This window comes from Myodes glareolus, chromosome 16 (genome assembly GCF_982192425.1).
Source record: "Myodes glareolus chromosome 16, mMyoGla1.1, whole genome shotgun sequence".
In the NCBI taxonomy this organism is placed as follows: domain Eukaryota; kingdom Metazoa; phylum Chordata; class Mammalia; order Rodentia; family Cricetidae; genus Myodes; species Myodes glareolus.
The window spans coordinates 40978442-40999958 of NC_142041.1; the positions used below are offsets into that span (position 1 = coordinate 40978442).

Sequence of the window (21517 nt, forward strand, 5' to 3'; positions counted from 1 at the left end):
TTCTTTTAGTTGCTGAGTATTAGGTCACTATACTATAATATTAATTTCTTAACAAGCTATTGTTACAAAGTAAAATCTATAAATTTGAGGTTTATTATTTAAAAAAAAAGATGCTTATAATACACACCACAAAGGAGGGCCCAGTTAGATTGAAGGGAGCTGGGCAAGCTTGCTATGCTGGTACACACCTGTAACCTAAGTATTCCAGTGATAAGGTAGGATAAGTGTCACAAGTCTGAGGCTAGTAGTCTGGGCTACATAATGAGTACCAGGACAGTCAGAAATACCCAAGACCCTCAAAAAACCCAACCAGTTACCAAAAAAAGCATAGCCCTGACCCCACCTCCTATACAAACTTTGTAATCAAAGGAGACAAGGGAAGCATCGGGTGAAAACCTACTTCCCAACCATTCTCTACCATAGCAGGCAGTCCTCTTGGCAATAGGCTTACTTGGCATAGATGTCTGAAGAGCAGCAGGGCCCTCTGATCCAGCTCGCCTTTGTACAGCACATGGGAACGCAGGTAAAGAAGAGCGTTCATCAGTAACTGCTCCCGGGTCGGGTAAGGTTGCTGCTGGCTCTCGCCTTCTCTTTCCTTTCCTCCTGAGCCCTTGACCATCAGTTTCCGAAGACTTTGCAGAGCTTCCACTGAGTTCACAGAGCACAAAGCATCTGCATGAGCATGATAGGTAGGAAAACTGGGGCCCACAGACGGGAAAGCTAGCACAGCCATGGCCAGGGCCCCCAGATTTTCTGCACAGATCACACTGCTGTGGAGGGAGGCATGGACTTCAGATGCCACGAGCCTCATGCCATGCTGCAACTGCAAGACGGATGCCTGCAGTGGGGAAACGATGTCTGGATATAAGGCATACTCTTCCACCAGTCGCTTTCTAAACTGGTGATGTGACTGCTGCCAAGAGGCCTCCTCCTTTAAAAGGTTCTGGAGCGCTTGAGCAGACCTTGATCTGTCTGCGTGGAGGGCCTGAAGGAGTCGCATGAGCAGGTCCTGCACGGCAGTGACCTCGGCGATGCTAGTGACGTAGTGGTGGATCTCTTGTACCAAGGACTCATAACTGGGTTGGTGGGGTCTGAAGGCCTGTTTTTGTGACAGGCTGTGAACTACATTCTCCAGCTGACTGATCCTTTGGGGAAGTAACCTGAAGGAAAATTAACACAACATACAAATGCTGTTAGAAAAGCAGTGAATCTGGATTTGGCCCTCAAATCGAGGAAGACAATGAAGACATTAGCTAATAAGAACTGAGGGTAATATTAGCAATGATAATGAAACTGGGTAACATCTTTAAGCACTCATGAATTACTACACATGTTTGAAAAGTACTTTCAATACATCTCATGAAAGCCTTGCCACAGCTCACTGACCAGGTTGATGCAACAATCTGCCCTTGCTATTATGGACACTGAGACTGAAGAGCATTAAGCAGGCTTTTTCTGTGTTGCTCTGGTTGTCCTGGAACTCACTCCACAGACCAGGCTGGCCTCAAACACAAGAGATCTGTTTGCCTCTGCCTTCCTAGTGCTATTATTAAAAGGCACCACTATCTAGCCTTCAACAGCATTAAAAAATATTTAATTTATTTTTAATTTTGTGTATGTATGTTGTGTATGTGTGTCTTATGTGAAGGTGCCTGCTGGGGCCAGAGGCATGAGGCATCAAGATATCCCGAAGCTACTTACAGGTGGCTGTGAGCCTCTCAATGTGATTGATAGGAATCAAGTTGGGTCCTCTGCCTGAGTAGTACACACTCTTTGTCAGTAAGTCATCTCTTCAGTCCAACCTTCAGCATCTTTTCCCTCTTTTGAATATACCTTCTTCCTGACCACAATGTACAATCTGGATCTAACTGGTCATACAGCTGAGCTATATCACCACCACATTAACATAACTGCAATGCAGCAGTCAATCTCATACTACCTTTCCTACCTCTCACCCCCAGCACACACCTTGCTGCCTTACCTGATGTGTGGATGAGAGTGGCTGATAACTGTTTCGTCTTCCAAGTCTCTTCCAGTCTGTAGGTGGGACAACAGGTTCCGGGTCTTCCACTCACACTGTAGCTGGCATAACTAATGGAAAAGCAAACACGAAATGGTCTTCTGTGGCCACAGCGGCGACCACGCACATGAGGACAATGTTCTGAGTGTGGGCAGAACAGTAAGATGGATAGGGATCTGAATGACCCAGAGACCTGGGCCACTCACCTCAAAACTGTTAGGCAAAAGAAACTGTATTACTCATATCACAAAAATATTAAGTGTCTACCTATAGCTGCCTAACTTTCATCCTCTATCAGCTCCTCTTCAAAATACAGTACATGTATCTATCTTAGTATATTAGTTTCTTCAGTTTGTTTAGATGTTCAAGTAGTAGCAAAGAGTCATATTATTTGAATTACAGTCACAATCTCTAGGGTCTAGGGACACTATTTCGTTACTTCTCTGACAATGCCTGTTTCCCCTCTGCTAAGTCAAGTCAGAAATCTTAGAAGAAAATGCAGTCCTTACAAGACTCGTGAGAACTTTCACTGCTCTAAACAGCCTTATAGGGCATAAATGAGTAAGTTATACACAAATTCAATGAGCCAGGGCAGCCCACCCCAGTGGAGACCTAGCCCTTACCTCCTCTTGGGCATACTTGAGCTTGTATGCCTTCTTCACTGCAGGGTCAAAACGTGCCTGGGGAAGCCAAGTCTGAATCTGGAGTAAGCCAAGGCTCACCCACAGTCTGCCGCGCCGGGCCGCTTCCGGGAGCTTCTGCTTATTCTCCACTTCATCAGAAAAGTCGTGCAGGGAGGCGAGCAAGAGGCAGAGAAGTTCTTTGGGCAGTGCCTCCTGACCACCCATGTTCCCGAGAGTCTGCTCCACATGTTGGAAGGCCTGGTTGTCTCCAAGCAGCAGTTGCTCACAGTTCTGCACATACTTCTGTCGCTGGTGCACAGGGAGCAGCTCTGTGAGGCCGAGCAGGTGCCAGCACAGCACCAACCCCTGGAGCCGTGAGTCTGTGCGTCTATGGGGACACACAACACAGCACTTACGGAGGCAGTGGCTCAAACATCTCCTCGAATGTACACTTTCACTTCAGGAACCATTAACCACAGACTGTTGTTATTTAATGGTGAATTACTCATGTAATCTTGCATGATTTTCTATTTATAACCTGTTGTTTCTTTTCCTTTTTTTTTTTTGAGACAGGGTTTCTCTGTGTAACAGTCCTAGCTGTCATGGAACTCGCTTTGTAGGCTGGTCTTGAACTCACTGAGATCCGCATGCCTCTGCTTCCCAAGTACTGGGTGAGATTAAAGGCATGCACCACCACCACCCGATGGCTCAAATATTCTTAAAATCTCGGAATCAAACTCACAATAGCCTGTTATGGATTGCAAGCAAGTTAATCTATACAGAAACTCCCCTGACCTTCCTTCACTTACCAGAAGGAAGTTTTGAATGAGCCCTTGCTACACATGGTGGAAAGCAGACCACAGCATTACAGACTATTTCCAGGGGGAGAAATACCTGAATTCAGCTACTGAAGGCACAGACATGTTGGTCCACAACAACAAGCTGATGTCCTGGAGCTGCTGGGCTCTCTCAACCCACGCTCCCAGTGTGACATGTGAGGAAGACAGGAGGGGCAGGCCGTTTATGTCCCAGTGGCTTGCTCTGCTGCTGCTTGTTAACACACTGAAGCAACACTTGGAAAAAACAGCTCTGCAGAGGCTGCCAGGACCCTGAACAACAAGAAGAGAACCAAGTAACAGAGATGGAAGTAGACAAAGGAGACAGGAGACACAAGGGGTGACAAGCCACAAAGTCTGTCGATGTAAGACAGAGATAGCCATCCACAACAGGGTCAGTGGTCAATAAATGATAGAAAAAACAGTACATCTGATGCGGGAGAATTGTCTGTATTCTGTCAATCATGTTTTAAATAAACGCTGATTGGCCAGGCAGGAAGTATAGGTGGGCCAACCAGACAGGAAGTAGAGGCAGGGCGATAACAGGAGTATTCTGGGAAGCAGGAAGTTCCTTCTGCAGTTCTGCCCAGACCACCAAGAAGCAAGATATAATCTGCCCTGCTGAGAAAGGTACCAAGCCACATGGCTGACATAGATAAGAACAATGGGTTAATATAAGTTACAAGAGCTAATAAGAAGCCTGATCTAATGGGCCAATCAGTTTATAATCTTATGGAGTCCTCTGTGTGATTTTCTTTGGGGCTTGCTGGTTGTGGGGTACCAGAAGGGACAGAAACCCCAACAAGCAGGCCCCTTCATGTTACATACATCCTACACAGCTTTTGAGAATCCATAAGATTTATCATCAGAGATTTTGCAAGAGGTTTTGTAAAAGCCATTATCAATTAGCCTCAGTGACGATAAAAACACCGAAGACATAAAAAAGAATTCCATGAACATCTATAGAAATAAAGGTAGCACTTCAAGCAAGACTACACAGGATACATCATTTATAGACTAAGAGACAAAACTGCTTTCCTAACTCAGAAAACAAGAGACACAGATAAGGTGGCTGGAGAGACAGCCAAGTAGTAAAGAGCAGACTCATTTCCTAGCACCCACAATAGCTCCCAAATGCTTGGAACTCCAGGTCCAGGGGGACAGATACCCTCTGACCACCTCACATGATAAACTCATGCTTGCAAACACATATGCACATAATAAACAAATGAACAAATAAATGAAAAGATATACTGACAAAATTAACTTAAATGTAAAATAAGGACACAGGAGAAAATGGTAAATCATTTTTACCCTATAATTGATGAAAGAAGTCATTTTTAAGTGTTTAATGCAAAAGTCAGAAAAATGGAAGAGACTGGCATACCTGAAATCATTAAACTGAGTGTCACAAAACAATCAAATCTTATAGACTAACAGAAACTCAGAAACATACTTCCAGTATACTGGGAAAGTATTAATATTGATAATCATGAAAACATCTTTGTTGCATGTCTGTCTGTGTGTGTGTGTGTGTGTGTCTGTGTCTCTCTGGTGCTTTTTCTTTTCTCCTGTTTGTTCTATTCTGGTTTGTTTGTTCTTTTATTTGCTTGTTTGTTTTCTAAAGAGAGAGAAAGAAGGCATGGTGTTGAAAGAGTAGGGAGGGACAACCTGGGAGATGAGGAAGGGGAAACTGATCAGAATATACTATACGGGAAAAAATGATTTTTGATAAAAAGTAAAAAGAAGAAAATGGGTGAGACTGAAAAGTCCAGAGTAAAATGATCAGCTAAGGCCTGGAGGCTGCTTGCTACTCAGTGGTACCCAGCACCATAGTCAATAGGTTGTAATTGACAACACCTGAAAAGATGCATCATCTTAATCATCAAAGAAAAATACAAGTGATAATCAAGTACTACCATACACAGAAAAACTAAATGACTTTTTAAAGAAAATTGTAGTGACTATAATTCAGAATTACATAAATCATTCATGATTTGGACAGTAAGCTTAACATTTCCCAGAAAATAAAGGATCACAGTCACTTCTGTAAGTTATCAGTTCACAGAATCAACAGGCATTCATGATTTTTATGCTCACAAACCTTCAATGTGGAGTTCAAATGGGACTTGGGCACCTCCTGCTGCGGTGTGTTAGGCAGAGGGCTCCACGTCAGCCAATACTCTGGATCTGTGGTAACCATACTGCTCCAGGAAGACCCAAATGTAGAGTTAAATAACTCTGACCACAAACAAGAAAGTTCTTTAGCAGATAGCTAGAGATTAAAAAAAAAAATTGAGAAAGTTTCCATCATTCAAGTTATCAAGTCTGTCACCTAACATACATAAATACCCAATAGTGGCTTTTTTTTTTTTTTGATTTATTGAGATAGGGTTTTTCTGTCGACCTGCTCTGCCTCCCGAGTGCTCCAATAAAAGGCATGAGCCACCACTGCCTGGCTTCCAATGGTATTTTTAAAGGTATTAATCCTAAACATCCTGATTTCAATGTCCTCTCAATTATCTAAGGGAAATTATGTAGGTTGTTTGCAGTTTTATAACTAATTTGTAAACTAATTCACACAGTTGAAACATCAGCAAAGGAAATATATAAAACATGACTTAAAAATTTAAGGATGTTCTAGTAAAATTATATTAACCATATTTTTAGCAGAATTCATATTCAACATGGGAGGCAAAAAAACACTAAGACTTTTTTCTTGCCAAATAGGAATTTTTAAGTAATCAATATTATTACATCATTTATTGGAAACCAAATGGATATTTCTGTGATAAGAGTTGTAGGCCAGGGGTTGTGGTGGCACACACCTTTAACCCCAGCACTCAGGAGACAGAGGTAGGCAATGTCTGAGTTCAAGGTTAGCCTGGTCTATAAAGTGAGTTACAGTTCTGGGACAGCCAAGACAATCCCCAACACCCCTTAACAGAGTTGTCCAACACCTTTGTTAAATGCAGAAGTTGAAAATCCAAGTTTACAACGTGTAGCGCTGAAAGTCATACCATGCTCAGCAAGCAACAGCCACAGAAATTTGATTAATCAAGACAGGAGAAGGCTTATTTTCCTCTTGATTTTGGTTTTTACCTTTGGATAGTGCAGTAAAGACCAAAGATTCCAAAGCTTTTGAGGTGCAATTGGTGTGTGCTTGAGACAAAATGTGATATGGTGACTGATCTCCTCATCCATCTGCTGGCTTTTGCTTGACCTGTTCCAAAAATAAAGAGAGAGGAACTACTTTATAAGGGAAGGTGGAACACACAAAGACTACGGTACTGGTGAGCATTCGATGGGTTTAGGCCTGAGGCCAAAGCAATCAAAGCACTTTCAGGAAGATTGGTTTATAAAAGGGCAATGATTTCCCTGAGCCTCAGCAATCACTCCTCAAGACACACACACAGGGTTACGGAACAAGAGAATCTGTAATCCTCTAGAGAATAATAGAAAAGTGTTTACCGGCTCAGACAAGCCTGTGCTACAAAATCAGCTGTCACTCTGTACTGCCACAGCATAGCCAGGTACTCGGTTGCAGGCCACAGCTGAACACGCCTGGTGAGGTGGACTAAAGAGCTCAAGTTTGGCTGGGATGGGGAAGAAGTTTCGTGTGCTTTCTCCAGGAAGCCATATGAAAGTCCTCTGGATTTTAGTTCCAAACCCTGAGCGTTCACAAGAGTCTTCAATTCATCTTCAATTCCAATAAGAAAGAAAGACATGGATTAGAACAAAGTATTCTAAGTTTAAGTCTAGATGCCCAACACCTGGGAGCGCTGCTATTAACCAGAGTTCATCAGTCAGCTGGTCAACATGTGTTTTAGGTTTCTCCTATTAAAATCATATTAACTTCTTTTTTTCTTTTTCGAGACAGGGTTTCTCTGTGTAACAGTCCTGGCTGTCCTAGAACTCACTCTGCAGACCAGGCTGGCCTCGAACTCACAGAGCTCCACCTGTCTCTGCTCCCGAGTGCTGGGATTAAAGATGTGCACCACCACTGCCTGGCATAATCTCATATTAACTTCTACATATCAATACTATAACTGAATGATACTTGTGAAGTTCAGTCCAATGACTAACGTAGGAGGGGCAAACTTTGTGAGCAACAGGGAAGATTGCCTCGACAAACCAGACAACAGAATTACCTAGATTGACACCATCCAGAACATTAGCTCTGAGGATCAATCCCCAGGCCTGCAGGAGACTTTTCTTCAAATTCCATTCAGAAGCAACCACTTGGAGACGATTAATGCCTTCTTGCCACCCACACTCCCCAAAGACAGGCAGCTGTTCTTTGATGACAAGGGCTTTGTTAAGGACTTGCAGCTGTGAAAAGCAGTCCACTACCAGCTTGTCCTGAAATAAACCCAAGAATGTGGATTCAAGAGCTGGAAGGCAGTGCTCTGCAGTAGCCTAGCACAGTTTGTGTGCTCTGGTGCAGAGAATGCAGCTCCACCCAGCCTCAACAGTGAGTAGGAGCACTGTCTGATGAAATGAAGGGCTAGCTCTGGAGCAAAAGCAAGTCTACTTGAGCTTCAAAGTTCGGGAGAACCCCAGGGTTTCATTGACCACATGTTTCCAGATGTACCTTAAAAGGAAATGGCCGTCCCAGGAACGCCTGCAGCTTCTTGACGCCAGCAAAGCTGCCAGCTGGGGTGCCCAGACAACTGTGGATGTGCTCGGAGACAGTTTGTACCTCTTTATAATATCTTCAAAGAAAAAGGGGAAAATGCTGGATACCATGAAAAGTCTTCTACATTTTTATATTTTAATGTAATGTGTTTACTAATATGCTAATGAAATACATAAAAGCAAGATGAAATGGTTTTCAATTTAAATCCTCTTGTCTGTTAACATTACAGATATTAACATTACCACCAAAATAGGAGTCTTACTTGTCTTCCTGATTCACCAGGAGTTGGGGGATCTGATGGACTAAATGTTTCAAAACCCAGTGCCAGTGGAGGGCAAGCAAAGCCAGACCTGGGGCATCTAATGTCACCGCATCAGCCACAGTCCAAAAACGGTCCCGCCATTTCACAGAACTTAAGATCTAAATACAAAGAAAAACCACGGCAATCGGTTAGTAAAAGACACATAGCATGTTGCAAATGGTAGTGCAAACCAGTAACCCCAGCACTTGGGAAAGCAGGATTGTGAGTCCAAGGCCAGTGTGGGTTACAAAGTGAGACCGCTCTGCTGGGGTCACTGCTGCCATAACTCCCCTTCTGCACACTAATCCCTAACTAGCAGCTGTATCTACTGAGTGCTTACTTCGCTAACATCTCCATCTACACCCCTAATAGCTGCTGCTGATACAACTTTCCCAGCTCTTCTGGTCTCTGTATGTCAGGAGAGTCTGTCTACCCTATTATTACGTTCACTTTCAAAATTCAACTGTCTTAATTAGCTAGCAGAATTCATGCACCTTACAAATGGTTTCCCTCCAGTGGTTACCTTTATAAATTTCATGAGGTTAAAGTTATTTTCATAACATTTTATTTACTTTGTTTAATGAATTGAAATTTAAATTAATGGTCAAATTTTAAAAACTGTCTGACAAACTGATTAGGTATAACTGGTGGCAAAAATCATACTGAACATACACAAAGTAAACCTTTCCCTTTGAGAAGCTATTTGGAGGCAAGGAAGGCATAGTAGAACACTTGCCTATCACACAACAGGTTCGGGGTACAGTTCCAAAGATCCAAACTTGGGGCAGGTGCACCCACCAAAGAGAAGAAAAGGACAGCCACAAACATTTAAAATATAATTGCTCCTCACTTAATTCAGGGAATTTGTTTCAAGAACCCCTCTGGACTCCAAAGTATGGTTAAGTCCCTCAAATAAATGAGCAGGTTTGCCTATAACCTGCATTTATCATCAAACATATGTTAAATCATCTCTAGATTATCTGTAAGACAGAGTCAATGGAATGCTATGTAACTTGTTACACTGCCTTCACAAATAATGACAAAGAGCCGGAGGAGGTTGGCTCAGTGGCCAAGAGCACTTGCTCTTGAGGAGAGCCTGGGTTCACTTCCCAGCACCGACATGGTAGCTACAGTTCTAGGGGATCTGGTACCTTCTTCTGGCATCAGACACACATGTAGTGCACACATACACAAGCAAGCAAAACACGCACACATATAAAGTATGTGTCTAAAAAGAGAAAAAGAATGACAAAACAAAACAAACATTTGTACATGTTCAGTACAGAAATACTTTTTGGGAGGGGGGAGGACAGAGTTTCACAAAGTCAACATCAGCCCAACTCATTAAAGAGCCAAATTAAATAGAAAAGAAATGTATTATTTTGGACCTAAAGTTAGTTCAATCTATGGATGTGGAACCAGGATATACAGTGGGTGAAGTGAACTGGATTTTCAAGCAAAATGAAGAGGTTGACAATTTCCCAGTGATTAAATTTTTTCTGATGAAATTTGTGACTTTTTACTTATAGGGAAAAGTGCATGAATTCAATGACCAACCTTTCCAAACTATCAATACACACACGTAAAACTAGGAGTACTGCACTGCAGAAAAGTTCAACACTGGTGTTCAGTCTATACACACCTGTCAGGGATGTGAAGTGCCCCCAAAGAACATGGCCTGCCATAAGTAGTATTACTTCTTTTTCAACCTCCTCAACTATAGAAAAGCTAGTGTAGGAAGCAGTTTTCCTTCACAGATTTAAATGCACATAACACCATATGACTGATTGCAGAAAGCATACAGGAAACCCAGCTTTCTTCTTTAAAAGAAGTAGTGATCTAATTTCTATTTGGAAAAATGGCTACTTTTATTAAAATATGTCATTCATGTTAATAGACCTAAATGATCTTTAATACTGACAGAGACACCATACAAACAAAACCTTTCTGAGGTTTTTGGTAACCTTTATGGAAAAAAGGGTCTATGACTAAAACATTTTATTAGATTTACAAGAATAAATTGGAATTAAAATGTTATTTAATCCACATGTGACAATGACAGATAAGAAAGCGTAGGTAAACTAGAATTTAATTGTAAAACCCAAACGCACACTAATAGGCAAAGGGATAAATTGTAGAACAGTTCTAGAAGAAGACTATTACTCAACAATAAAAATGAACAACCTGCTGAACATCAAACTATATGAATGCATCGTGTGGTGGTTCAAGAATGGCCCCACAGGCTCATATATTGCAATGTTTAGTCTCAGCAGGTGAACTACTTAGGAAGGATTGGGTGTGTCACTGGGGGTTGGCTTTGAAGTTTTAAAAGGCCACACCAGGCTCAGACTCTTTCTGCCTTCTACTCTGGGATAAGATATATGCTCTCATTTACTGTTGCAGTAATGCCTGGCTGCCTGAGGCCATGTTCCCTACCATGACGGTCATGGACTAATCCTCTGAAACTGAAAGCAAGCAATTAAATGCTTTCTTTTAGAAGTTGGTCACTATGTCTGTCAAAGTGATAGAAAAGTTAAGTGGCCAGACCAAAGATTTATACTGTACAATTCCATTCGATGGCTATGTGTTTACAGATAGACTATGGATAAAAAGAGGAAAGAAATACAAAAGGACACAAGGAAGATTTTAGGGATGAAAATAAGTATCTTCCTGTCTTGATTGTTGTATCCGTTTTACAAGAATATACATGTCAAAATATACTCTTTAGAAACATTGAAGGTAAAAAGGCCTTGCCTCACCTTACTGACATGAGTGTCAGGAACCATCCCTTGAGGAGACTGTACCCAGAGCAGGATTAGTGCATCAAAAAGTTCAAAAAAAGCAGCAAGATTGGCCACAATTTCATGGGGCAGGCTGTGATAGCTCTCTGGATCTTAAGAGTTAACACAAATAAAACAAGAACATTCCATTAATTTTCAGACATTTTTTTTACAATAAATTACAATCTAAATTTTAATGTTATATTTAGTACAAATATCTATTAGAAAGCTCAAAATCAAAAGCATATTTTGTATGTATTATGGAGGCATATAATACTACAGATGTTAATAAATGTCCTAGTGGAAGATACAAGCAACATAGCAAAATTATGTATTTTATACCTATATTTAAACACAAAAAAACTGGGGCTGGAGAGATGGCTTGGCAGTTTAGAGCACTTACTGCATTTTCAGTGGAACTAGGTTTGGTTCCAGCAGCTATATGACAGCTGTTATCTGATCTTCAAGTGCACCAGGGAAGCATGTGGTACACACACATATATGCAAGCAAAATACTACATGTAAGTATGTATATATAATTTTTTTAAAGTAACAAAACACAAAAACACTGAACACAGTGCCCATGTATTTGAATGGTTTCTTAGGGTTTTTATCACTGATAAAACATTAGAACTTACAACTTCCAGTCCACATTCCATCTAAAAAGCTATCACAGGCTTGCCCTTGGGCCATCTGGTGGGGTGTTTCCCCTCAAATGACTCTAATTTAGGTTATCAAAAATGAACTTTTAAAATATTTGTATCTTCAGGGCTGGAGAGATGGTTCAGCTGTTAAAGGCTAGGCTCACAACCAAAAATATAAAATATTTATATCTTCATAGCATTTTGATTTCTGCACAAATATTCTGAGCCAAGAAACCTGCTTTTGAAGTGCTACCTCTTCTACTTGCTAAAAGTTGGATCTTGAACTTGCAAGTGTCTCATGTTCCTAGTTCATGAGCTGAGATTCTACTTAGCTTCAAAGGGTCACTGTGAGCATGTAGGCAACACGTAGTTGAGCACCTGGGATAACCAGTTTCAGGAAATGCCACTCATCAGTACCGAGTAAGGGATACAGTACATATCAAACTATATTCGAAAGCAGTAGCTGCAGAGTATGTCTTCTAACTGCAGCAACAGCATAACCACAATGCAAAAGGGAAAATGTTTTACCTTTATGGAATTCAAAAGACATCTTCAGAACACTGCTTCTTAACTTTTTACTACCAATGGACACCAAATTTCCTTCAGTGAAAATCCTCCTTTCCCGGTCAAGATAAATAATTGTCCTGTAATGAAATAATTGTTTACTGGTTAACAGAACTTCTTTGGAATTAGCAAAGTTGTTTGCTTCGTTTTGGGGGGGGGGGGGGGAGGCGGGGCAAGGGCACATAGTACTGGGACCAAATTCAGGGTAGCGGGCACACTATGTAAAAAATATTCTACCACTGATCCACAACTACAGTATGGAAAGAATCTGAACCTTAAAGCATCAGTCCCTTCATCAAGCCCATTCTTTGTCTCTGCAAATTCTGGACTAGAGAGGAAGGGTACAAAAGAGGAAGGTAGATGGCAAACACTGGTATTAAGACTACTCCATTGTCTGACATTAACCTGAACTCTGCATAGTGACTATCATTGCATTTGTGATAAATCATACTTATGGGTTCACTTTACATGAAGATTCATCAAAATCACATGTTCATTATTACATACCAGCATGCAATACATACTGCATTTTAATTATACATTTATTTTTTAAAATATATGGCCAATTTGAGGGTAAAACAAAAGCAAAAACTTGCCTGGGCCAAAAAAAAATTTACAAGTATGTTTACTTAAGTTGCAGGAGCTATATTCCTGTTTGTTATGTATCCAAAGATGAAAACTGAAGCAAATATCTGAGAGAATGAGTAGATAATGGAAGGTTACTGGAACCTACACGTAGAAGAAACACAACTATCCTGAGATAGATTAGCTTTAAAATAATGCCCACCACTAATGCTGAGTAAATGCATCTAACACCTACTGTTTGTTTCATAACATTAGAGCCCACATAACCTGTATTTGATATATAACGGATAAGGCCATCAGAGTGTCTCAAGCTTTAGGGTACACCTACTTGTTTGCAACTGATTCTAAAAGGGCAGAGAGCTGCTGAGACCGGTCTGCTTGTGGATCGAAGTCCACTGAATTTCTAATGATGTCCAAAGCCTGCATGTTCCACCGGGGGTCCAGAGGGATCACAAAGTCATCTAGTTTAAAGAAAAACAAAAACTGTACAATTAACATGTCTGGCTTGGAAAGTCTAAGCTGACTATTTCACTGTTTGGTGTTGACCACACACAGGCTCATGGGGAGAACGGAACAGAACCCTGTAGCTTCAGTCTATGGCACTGCAGTAATACAGAGCCAGCAGTTTCTCTACTTCCTTTCTAAAACCAAACACCCCTGAGTACCAAAACCTCCTCCTACCTCAGAATATAACACTCTCCTCTTTCAAATACAACAGAACAATTCAAGATTACTTTGCTTAAAAGCATTTCACTAACCAGGCCTGGCAACAATTATGTAGCACCAGCTTCTGAAGAGGTTAAGGCAGAACTGCTTGTGCCCAGGCTCAAAGCACCTGCCTGGGTAACATCTCAAGACTCCATCTCAGAACCAGAACTGGCCAGGCATGTCAGTGTGGACATGTGATCCCAGATTTCAAATGAACACTTAATTATCAAAAGAAGAAATACTGAAGACTAACTCATGTTGTCAAGGCTTTGTATCTGAAGCAAATGATCCTGTGTAGTTTTCTCTCAAGTGAAATATTTTATGTGAAAACTCTTCTACTTAATATGATAGTACAGAAAAATCTTCAAAGTGGAAGAGACAGAAATAAAAATTTAACATTGTCTCATTTTTCTACCAGTCATTCTCTAACAGAGCTGACTTCATCTTTACACTCTCAGGTTCTTCCTAGCATACCATTCAACCCCTTCAGATGACAGACAATCAACAGTTTTGAAGACAGTCTGCGTCCACATATATTAAGTCTTCTGAAACAAATGGCGATGGTGGGAGCTGAGAAGGTCTTTCCCTGAAGTGTTTGGCGACAAAAACTAAAAACAGGTACATACCTATTATATTTGTCTGTAATATTTTCAAGACATTACTGACTCCAGCTGAGAGGGAAGTTGAATAAAAATTTCTAAGAGCAGTGGCACTGGCTTCCAGTGGAATCTGCACGGACTCTGGAAGGAGAGGCATTGTTAAGGCTCAGAGCCATACTGCCTAAAGAACATTCTGCAATGGTGAAAACAGTCAAACAGTAGCTGTATAGTAATGGCTGAATTATGCCTAGGGCAAATGAAGCACTGTAGTTTACAAGTTATTGAACTTCCAAGACTTTATGTTCTGTTCATTTGTGTTATTCTCTCTAGTAATCATATAAAACGATAAAGATAAAAATATCACAATTTCTCTACAAATATTTTGATACCAATGTCACTAAACAAGAGATATGTGGTTACCGGCTTATCTACAAGTTCTTGGGAAGCAGAGGGGTCATATACATTCATTTACTAAGGCTGACATGTTTTAATGGGTGTGTGTGTGCAGGTCCATGCGCATGAGAAAGCATGGGCACTCAGAACCATCTACCTCCTCTGAGATGGGTCTCTTCTTTGTCTATAGTTTACCAATTAGGTTATACTGCTTGGCCAACACGCCCAAGGCACAATTCTGTCTCCTTGGTGCTGGCAGTGAAAGCAATTCTGGAGCTTCCACTTTGCTTCCAAGGTATGTGAGTGACCCATTACCAAGAAGTTCTATGTCCTACACTCTACAGTGGAGGTAGGCATTTTCATTGTTACTGTCTTTTCCCTGCTTTGAACAGATGACAAATTAAGCAAATATCTAGCAGCACCAATATGAAAACAGGATTGGGGCCAGGCATTGTAGCCCATGCTTTTAGTCCCTGCACATAGGAGGCAGAGACTTATAGACCTTTTAGAGTTCTACACCAGCCAGAGCTACATGAGACCCCCCCGTCTCAAACAAATAAAAACAAACAAAAATCAGGATTAGTATTCTGAGCATCTTAAGGGGAAATAAATGATTAAAACCAACACTGTTCCCAGAGAAAATGTTTGTACAGGAAAATAAAACTATTTATGCTAAAAGTAACATGATACAGCTGGGTGTGGTGGCGCACACCTTTAATCCGGAACTTGGAAGGCAGAGGCAGGCAGATCTCTGTGAGGTTGAGGCCAGCCAGGTATCTAGTTTCAGGACAGTCAAGGCTACACAAAGAAATCCTGTCAAGAAAGAAAGAAAGAAAGAAAGAAATCCTGTCAAGAAAGAAAGAAAGAAATCCTGTCAAGAAAGAAAGAAAGAAAGAAAGAAAGAAAGAAAGAAATCCAGGAAAGAAAGAAAGAAAGAAAGAAAGGAAAGAAAGGAAAGAAAGAAAGAAAGAAAGAAAGGAAGGAAAGAAAGAAAGAAAGAAAGAAAAGAGAAAAGGGGGGTAACACAATGCAGTATATCTTCTCTTTGAACCGAAAAGGAGGAACAACTCTGAGGCATTTCTCTTGACACATAAGGGGCAGACATCTCCCTAATCTAACAGCTATTTTACAACAACACAGCTGTTTGTCGTTTCCCAGCTATAACTTCAACAGTGCGGTCACAGACTAACATGTCGCTGAGGTGCTCCAACAAGGGAAGGATATGTAAACCCCTCCACTGGACACTTCAAGCTCTGCTACTCACCGAGTCCTTGTGGTATGTTCTTGGCTAAATGACAAAGCCATTTAACTCTGAGCATCCAATCCTGATTGGTTGCTCTTTCTATGAGCAATTTAACAGCCATGGCTAAAACCTCTGGTTCATCGACCCAGTAAGTATCCACATCCACCGCATTGAATGTCAGGTTCTCAGGGTTACAACTCTGCATAATGTTCTCTAAGTCTTGCAAAGTAAGAGGCTGACTCCTGCAACTCACAGAATAAGAAAAGCTGGAATTAGAACAGTCTTTCACATGGCATTTCAAAAAACTCAAAGATAATGGTTTTGCAAAGAACCATATCAAAGAGATGAAGAGGCAAAGACAAAAAGACCAAACAAAAACCAAACCAACCAGTGAAACACGCAGTTAAGGATGGGGTATAGTTGAGTGGCAGAAATATGCTGAGCATGACAAAGGCCCTGCCTGGATTCCATCCCTAGTATTTGCATATACATTCTGATTAGTTGCTCTCTATGAGCATATAACAGCCATAAACAGAATATCTGGCTCATCAGTCTACTAAGTATCTACTTCTTCGGTATAAGACTTCTAAATAAATGGGACTGATAATAATAGCCATAATAAACAGTAGAAATGTGATAATGAAGGGTCACAAATGCTGGGCTGGCTGACCTCTGCAAAAGCAAAAGCTGTCCAAGAGAACACACTAAGGCTCTGCTGACCTTGTCCAGCTGCTAGCTCTCAGGCTCATCCTGTTGAGGCAGTATGCCAGGATCTGCCCATCACTTCGGACAACAGACAGGCAAGAATCTTCTGTTGCAAAGAGAGCTGAAGGCACAGAATCTGGCCACAGCCCTGTGGCAAGAATGGAGTGCCCCCAGGTTTCCCGGGCTTGCAGAGATGAAGTCTGACTCTCCAGCAAAGCCTGCACGAGCTGCAGAATGTGAAACACAAGTTAAGAGCACTGACACAGCGATATTATCAGAATCACCAGCAGACAAAGGCGTGAGAGATTCCAAGGCTCACCCAGTAACCAATAAACAATTCTTAGACACATTCTTAAATGAATAACATTAGTTAAATTTTTACTAATGTTTAGGGAAAGGAATATTTAAATTAAAACGAAATTTCCAGTAAAGAGCCTAGATGACAGATCTATGGAAAAAGAGAGCAATCAACTCTGTTAAAAGTTGCCATTCACATAGTAATTCCCTCCACTTCAGTGTTACAACTTAAGACGGTGGTATAATACATTCACAGTACCTTCCGGTTTGCCTCTGAGTGCTGAGAGCAGACATACACATCCCAGCATGCTTCAAAAAAGGCTTTGTCTAAACTCAGACCTCGCTGTAGGTACTGAACAATGAGTGTGGCAGCCTGACTGAGAGTAGAAAGTGATGATGTTGGAGAACCTAGAAAAATAAAACATTGCCATATGTGACCAACAGTGTTCTAAATCTTTGATAAAAACTGATAAATATGTCCTTACTCTTCTGTACACTGACTCCTAACTATGTAATTGCCTTGTATCTGGGGTCTCCCAAGAGCTCAACAGATATGTAATAACATTCCTATCTCTCCCCCATCTGTCTTCCCTCTTATTCTCTGACCTCCAGCAGTGTATCTGAGAACTCTCTGACAGCTGTCATTGTATCTTTAATTTCAAACTGACACACACCACACAAAGGGCAACAGGCTTTCTGTGAAATCCCAACTGTCAGTATAAGTAATTCTGACCTTAAAAGGGCCTCATCTGTGACAGGGAAGCAAGCATGTGGAACAGACAGACTGAACTGTACCCAGCACAAAGCAATTACTCAGCAAACAGTAAAAACTACTTCACCTACTGATACTCATTCGTTTATCGTATGAAAAAAATGACAAAAATTAGAGCTGCTTCAACTCAAAATTTCTACGTTATTTCCCCTTCATAAGGGACAATGGTGACCCAGAAGACATGAAGGCAAAGCTCTTGAATCATAAAGCAGAATTACTCAAGACATGGTCCCTGTTGGAGGGGCATGTACCCATTATTGCTTTAATTATGTGAATACATATCAATCTGTGCATCAAATGTGGGTGTTCAAGGAGGCAAGAAGGACGTCGGATTCCCTTGAGTTCACTGACAGGGTGCTAGGAACTAAATAAATGCCAGCCTTTTGGAAAAGCAAGTGCTTGTAACCACAGAGCCACCTCCGTAGCTCCCTATGGAGTTTAAAAGACTGACAGCTACACCCCACCCAGAGGAGCAGAATTCTACTTCTTGAGATATTTGGAGATTACATTTTAAACATACTTTCTTGATCACTTTTATTTCAATGCACAGCAAATCCTAGACTACAGGCCCAATAGAGCCACGAGAACTGCTACAGCATTACAACTGCAAAGGCTCAGAAGTCAAGAAGCTCACCTCTAACAATGCTCTGGACCCCTGTGTGCAGAGCCAAGAGGATGTTACACACACTGTCCCCCACCAACCCAAGGCTGTGAAGCAGAACTTTCAAATCCAGGTTATCCGGACTGCTTCCATCTCCTTCTCCTGAAATGTAGATTTCAAGTCCACGATTCCTCATAGCTCGGGAAATTTCTCCATGAACAGGATCCATGGAGAGAAAAAGCCTAATAAATAAGAAATAATAAAAAGGAAATTGAGAAGGAGAGGAAACTCAAATCCCAGTGTAACTAGTGGTTTGGGCCTCTAGCACCAAATGTGTCTCACCTACAGGAAATCCATTGAAGAAGTTAACACCATCTCACAGTGTTATGATACTATTACCCACTCCTCTCTTTTTAATACACATCAACACCACTATATCGATTTCCTTATGCCTACTTTTGTTTGTAAAGATTTATTTTTATCTCTACATGGGTACATATGTATGTGTGGATGCTTGCAGAATCCTAAAGAGGGTGTCAGATCCCCTACAGCTAGAGTTCTCATAGTTATTTAGGTGCTGAAAGTGGGTGTTGGTAAACAAACTCCAGACCTCTGCAAGAGCTGCAACCACTGAGCCCTCTCTCCACCCGCATACACTGGCTTTTTAAGGACCCATGCTGAGGATTCAGAGTCTTGCTTCTGGATACTCTCCCACTCCGGCCATCCTAACCATTCACAGAGAGCAGCAAAGGAACAGTGAACTCTGGTCTTAGTGAAGCTTCTACTTCTGTGATAAAGCACCGTGAGTTCACGTCAGCTTACAGCTCCACATCACAGTTTACCATCTAAAGAGGCAGCAGGGAGGAACTGAGGCAGAGGTCACAGGGGACTGCAGCTTATTGGCTTGATCAGCCTGCTTTCTTATAATATCCAGGACCACCTGACCAGGAGTAGCAACGCCCAGTAAGCTGGGCCCTCCTGCACCAATCAGTCAAGAAAATGCACTACAAACTTGCCCACAGACAACCTAAGGCTGCCTCCTCTGAAACGACTCCACTCTATATCTAGCTGACATAAACCCGGCCGGCACAACTGTTGTCAACAGTCCATCTTTCTTCATCAGTGTCGCTCCACATCCTCATGTCTACTTCTGTTTCACCCCTTAAGTTAGGAACAGAAAGAATGGATTCCTGGCTGGCTGTCCCAGACCTAACTTGCTCTTCTGCTAGTATGGCCTTCTTAATAAACAGCTTCTCATTTGTCCAGTCAATCCAGCCAAGCCATGGACGCCATCCTTGTTTCACAAGTCCCACCCATGTGATCCTCTAACACAAGACACATTTTCTTTTCCCTAGGCTACCAGCAAAGGATTATGACTGACTTACTGTTAACCCCAGAGAAGGACCCTTCTGTATTCTGCTGTCCTCAAAGCCTAGCAAGTATGTGGCAAACAAGAGGGCCTTAATATATATGTTTTAACTGAATGATCAGGTTGCCTTCTCAGAGCACAGTGCAGTTTACAAAGACTTTCTATCAGATATCTGCCTTTGTTACTGAAGCGACCAAATTTTTTATTAGAAAGTTGAGAGCCAGAAGTACCTGAAACTGGGGTGTGGTGTTACTGTGCAAGTGGCTCCATCTTTCATTCCTCTCTCGTTAATGGTGAGGACACCACCAGGCTCGAGCAAAGCATTCAGACGATCCAGCACTGAGGGACTGCATAATGAGAATTCAAATGGTATTTAGGCTGACATGTTGCCCTGACTCTATTACTCTTGCGCAAGTTTGCCCTTGATTCTGGACCCACATCTCCCTTCCACAGATGACTCCATACAGCGCTGTCATCTCCTGCAAGGGTGTGGTAAGCACACAAGTGGCTCAGTTTCCACCTGGAGTCAATGCTGACTTAAAAGTCAACAAGCCTGCCTGCTCTGCTTGCTCCAGTATCCTTGAGGGCTGGGAGAAGGTTCTGATTAAGTCACAGAGCAAAGAACACTTTGCCCATGAGAAAGAATACACTATCTAGTAGAAAGAATACTGCTGATGACAAATCTTAGGAACATGGAGATAGATTTTGAAACCGCTTACTCAAGGACAGGAATAATTAGATACTAACTGACTGTCTATGCTATACTTTATTTTGCTTGTGTATATAAGCAGGTTCTGAAATACACTTGTAGCTACACAGAGTAAGCTGGCAGTCCCCAAAACTACCCTGTGTTTGTTGTCTTTATCTCTTGCAATCTAACAGTTCCTTAAACCTCACCCCCACCACCAAATACCTCCAGCTGATCTTATGGGAGCAGGCTCCAACATAGGGGCCAACTCCCTTTTCTCATTCCCATTCTGTAAGACATATAGTTATATAAAAGAACCATCCAATGAATAAATAAAACATGGAGAAAGTACTGGATAGCGCTCTCTCCTACCCCCCTTAAAATGATCAAATACACTTGAAGGGAACTGGATTTAGACTGAAAATATCCAAATAAAGCTTCTCAGAGAAAGCACTACTTAAAAATAACTCCTATGATAGCAATTTCCTCCTTGCCCTTTTTCTCATTCTAGGATAAAAAGTAATATGGATTGTGGTTATTAGTAATACTTACTAATGTTTGTCTGTATCAGATCCTCTATTTCAGACAATCAGTATTTAAAATGACCCTAACAAGTAATCTCTAATGTTAAACGTCTAGGGCTCTTTAGAAAAGGAAACCAATTTTGTTAGCCTTTACTCAGTCATCTAGTATGTTCACCACATGGCAGTCTGTGGAAGATGCACTGGTAGGGGAGAAAGCCAATAGCTTTCTCAACCTAATGCAGGGAGCCTCAGTGTTTGTTTACAGTTAGCAAACACACACCAGGTTTCAGCTAGATCCACTCAGGACTGCATAACTGGACATGACTAGGTTCTTACTTGCAGAAGTTAACATTGTCCATCAGAAGCCAATCTCCAGACTTCAGGGCCTGAACTAACATGCTGTCAACCCATTCAAAACCGCCATGACTCCGGCCACTGGCAGACTGCAGAAGCTTCACTCCGAAACTTCGGAACTCCTCGACAAGTTTGGTGAAGTCTGTAATGTTACAGTAATCATAATAAAGTTACAATAATCATAATAAAATACAGTAACCATAATAAAGTTACAGCCTCCTACCCAACACTTGTTTAAACAGAGATAATAAAATTATGTTTAGGATAGACAA

At 41.5% G+C, this 21517-nt stretch overlaps 1 protein-coding gene across 3 annotated transcripts in view; it reads right to left on the reverse strand.

Moving 5' to 3' along the window:
- Positions 1-21517, reverse strand: part of Mdn1 (midasin AAA ATPase 1) — a 129761-nt gene that overhangs the window by 41610 nt on the left and 66634 nt on the right. For all 3 annotated transcript variants that reach the window (XM_087897210.1, XM_087897209.1, XM_087897208.1), the window contains exons 44-63: positions 21228-21387; positions 19910-20026; positions 18344-18552; positions 17197-17345; positions 16656-16867; positions 15957-16177; positions 14327-14440; positions 13321-13453; positions 12372-12487; positions 11179-11312; positions 8381-8538; positions 8074-8194; positions 7631-7841; positions 6951-7179; positions 6582-6702; positions 5584-5754; positions 3538-3752; positions 2644-3031; positions 1982-2091; positions 452-1160 (exon numbers count right to left, since the gene is read on the reverse strand). In XM_087897210.1, the coding sequence (XP_087753336.1) occupies positions 452-1160; positions 1982-2091; positions 2644-3031; positions 3538-3752; positions 5584-5754; positions 6582-6702; positions 6951-7179; positions 7631-7841; positions 8074-8194; positions 8381-8538; positions 11179-11312; positions 12372-12487; positions 13321-13453; positions 14327-14440; positions 15957-16177; positions 16656-16867; positions 17197-17345; positions 18344-18552; positions 19910-20026; positions 21228-21387 (3998 nt within the window). The remainder of the gene's footprint in view (positions 1-451; positions 1161-1981; positions 2092-2643; positions 3032-3537; positions 3753-5583; positions 5755-6581; positions 6703-6950; positions 7180-7630; positions 7842-8073; positions 8195-8380; positions 8539-11178; positions 11313-12371; positions 12488-13320; positions 13454-14326; positions 14441-15956; positions 16178-16655; positions 16868-17196; positions 17346-18343; positions 18553-19909; positions 20027-21227; positions 21388-21517) is intronic.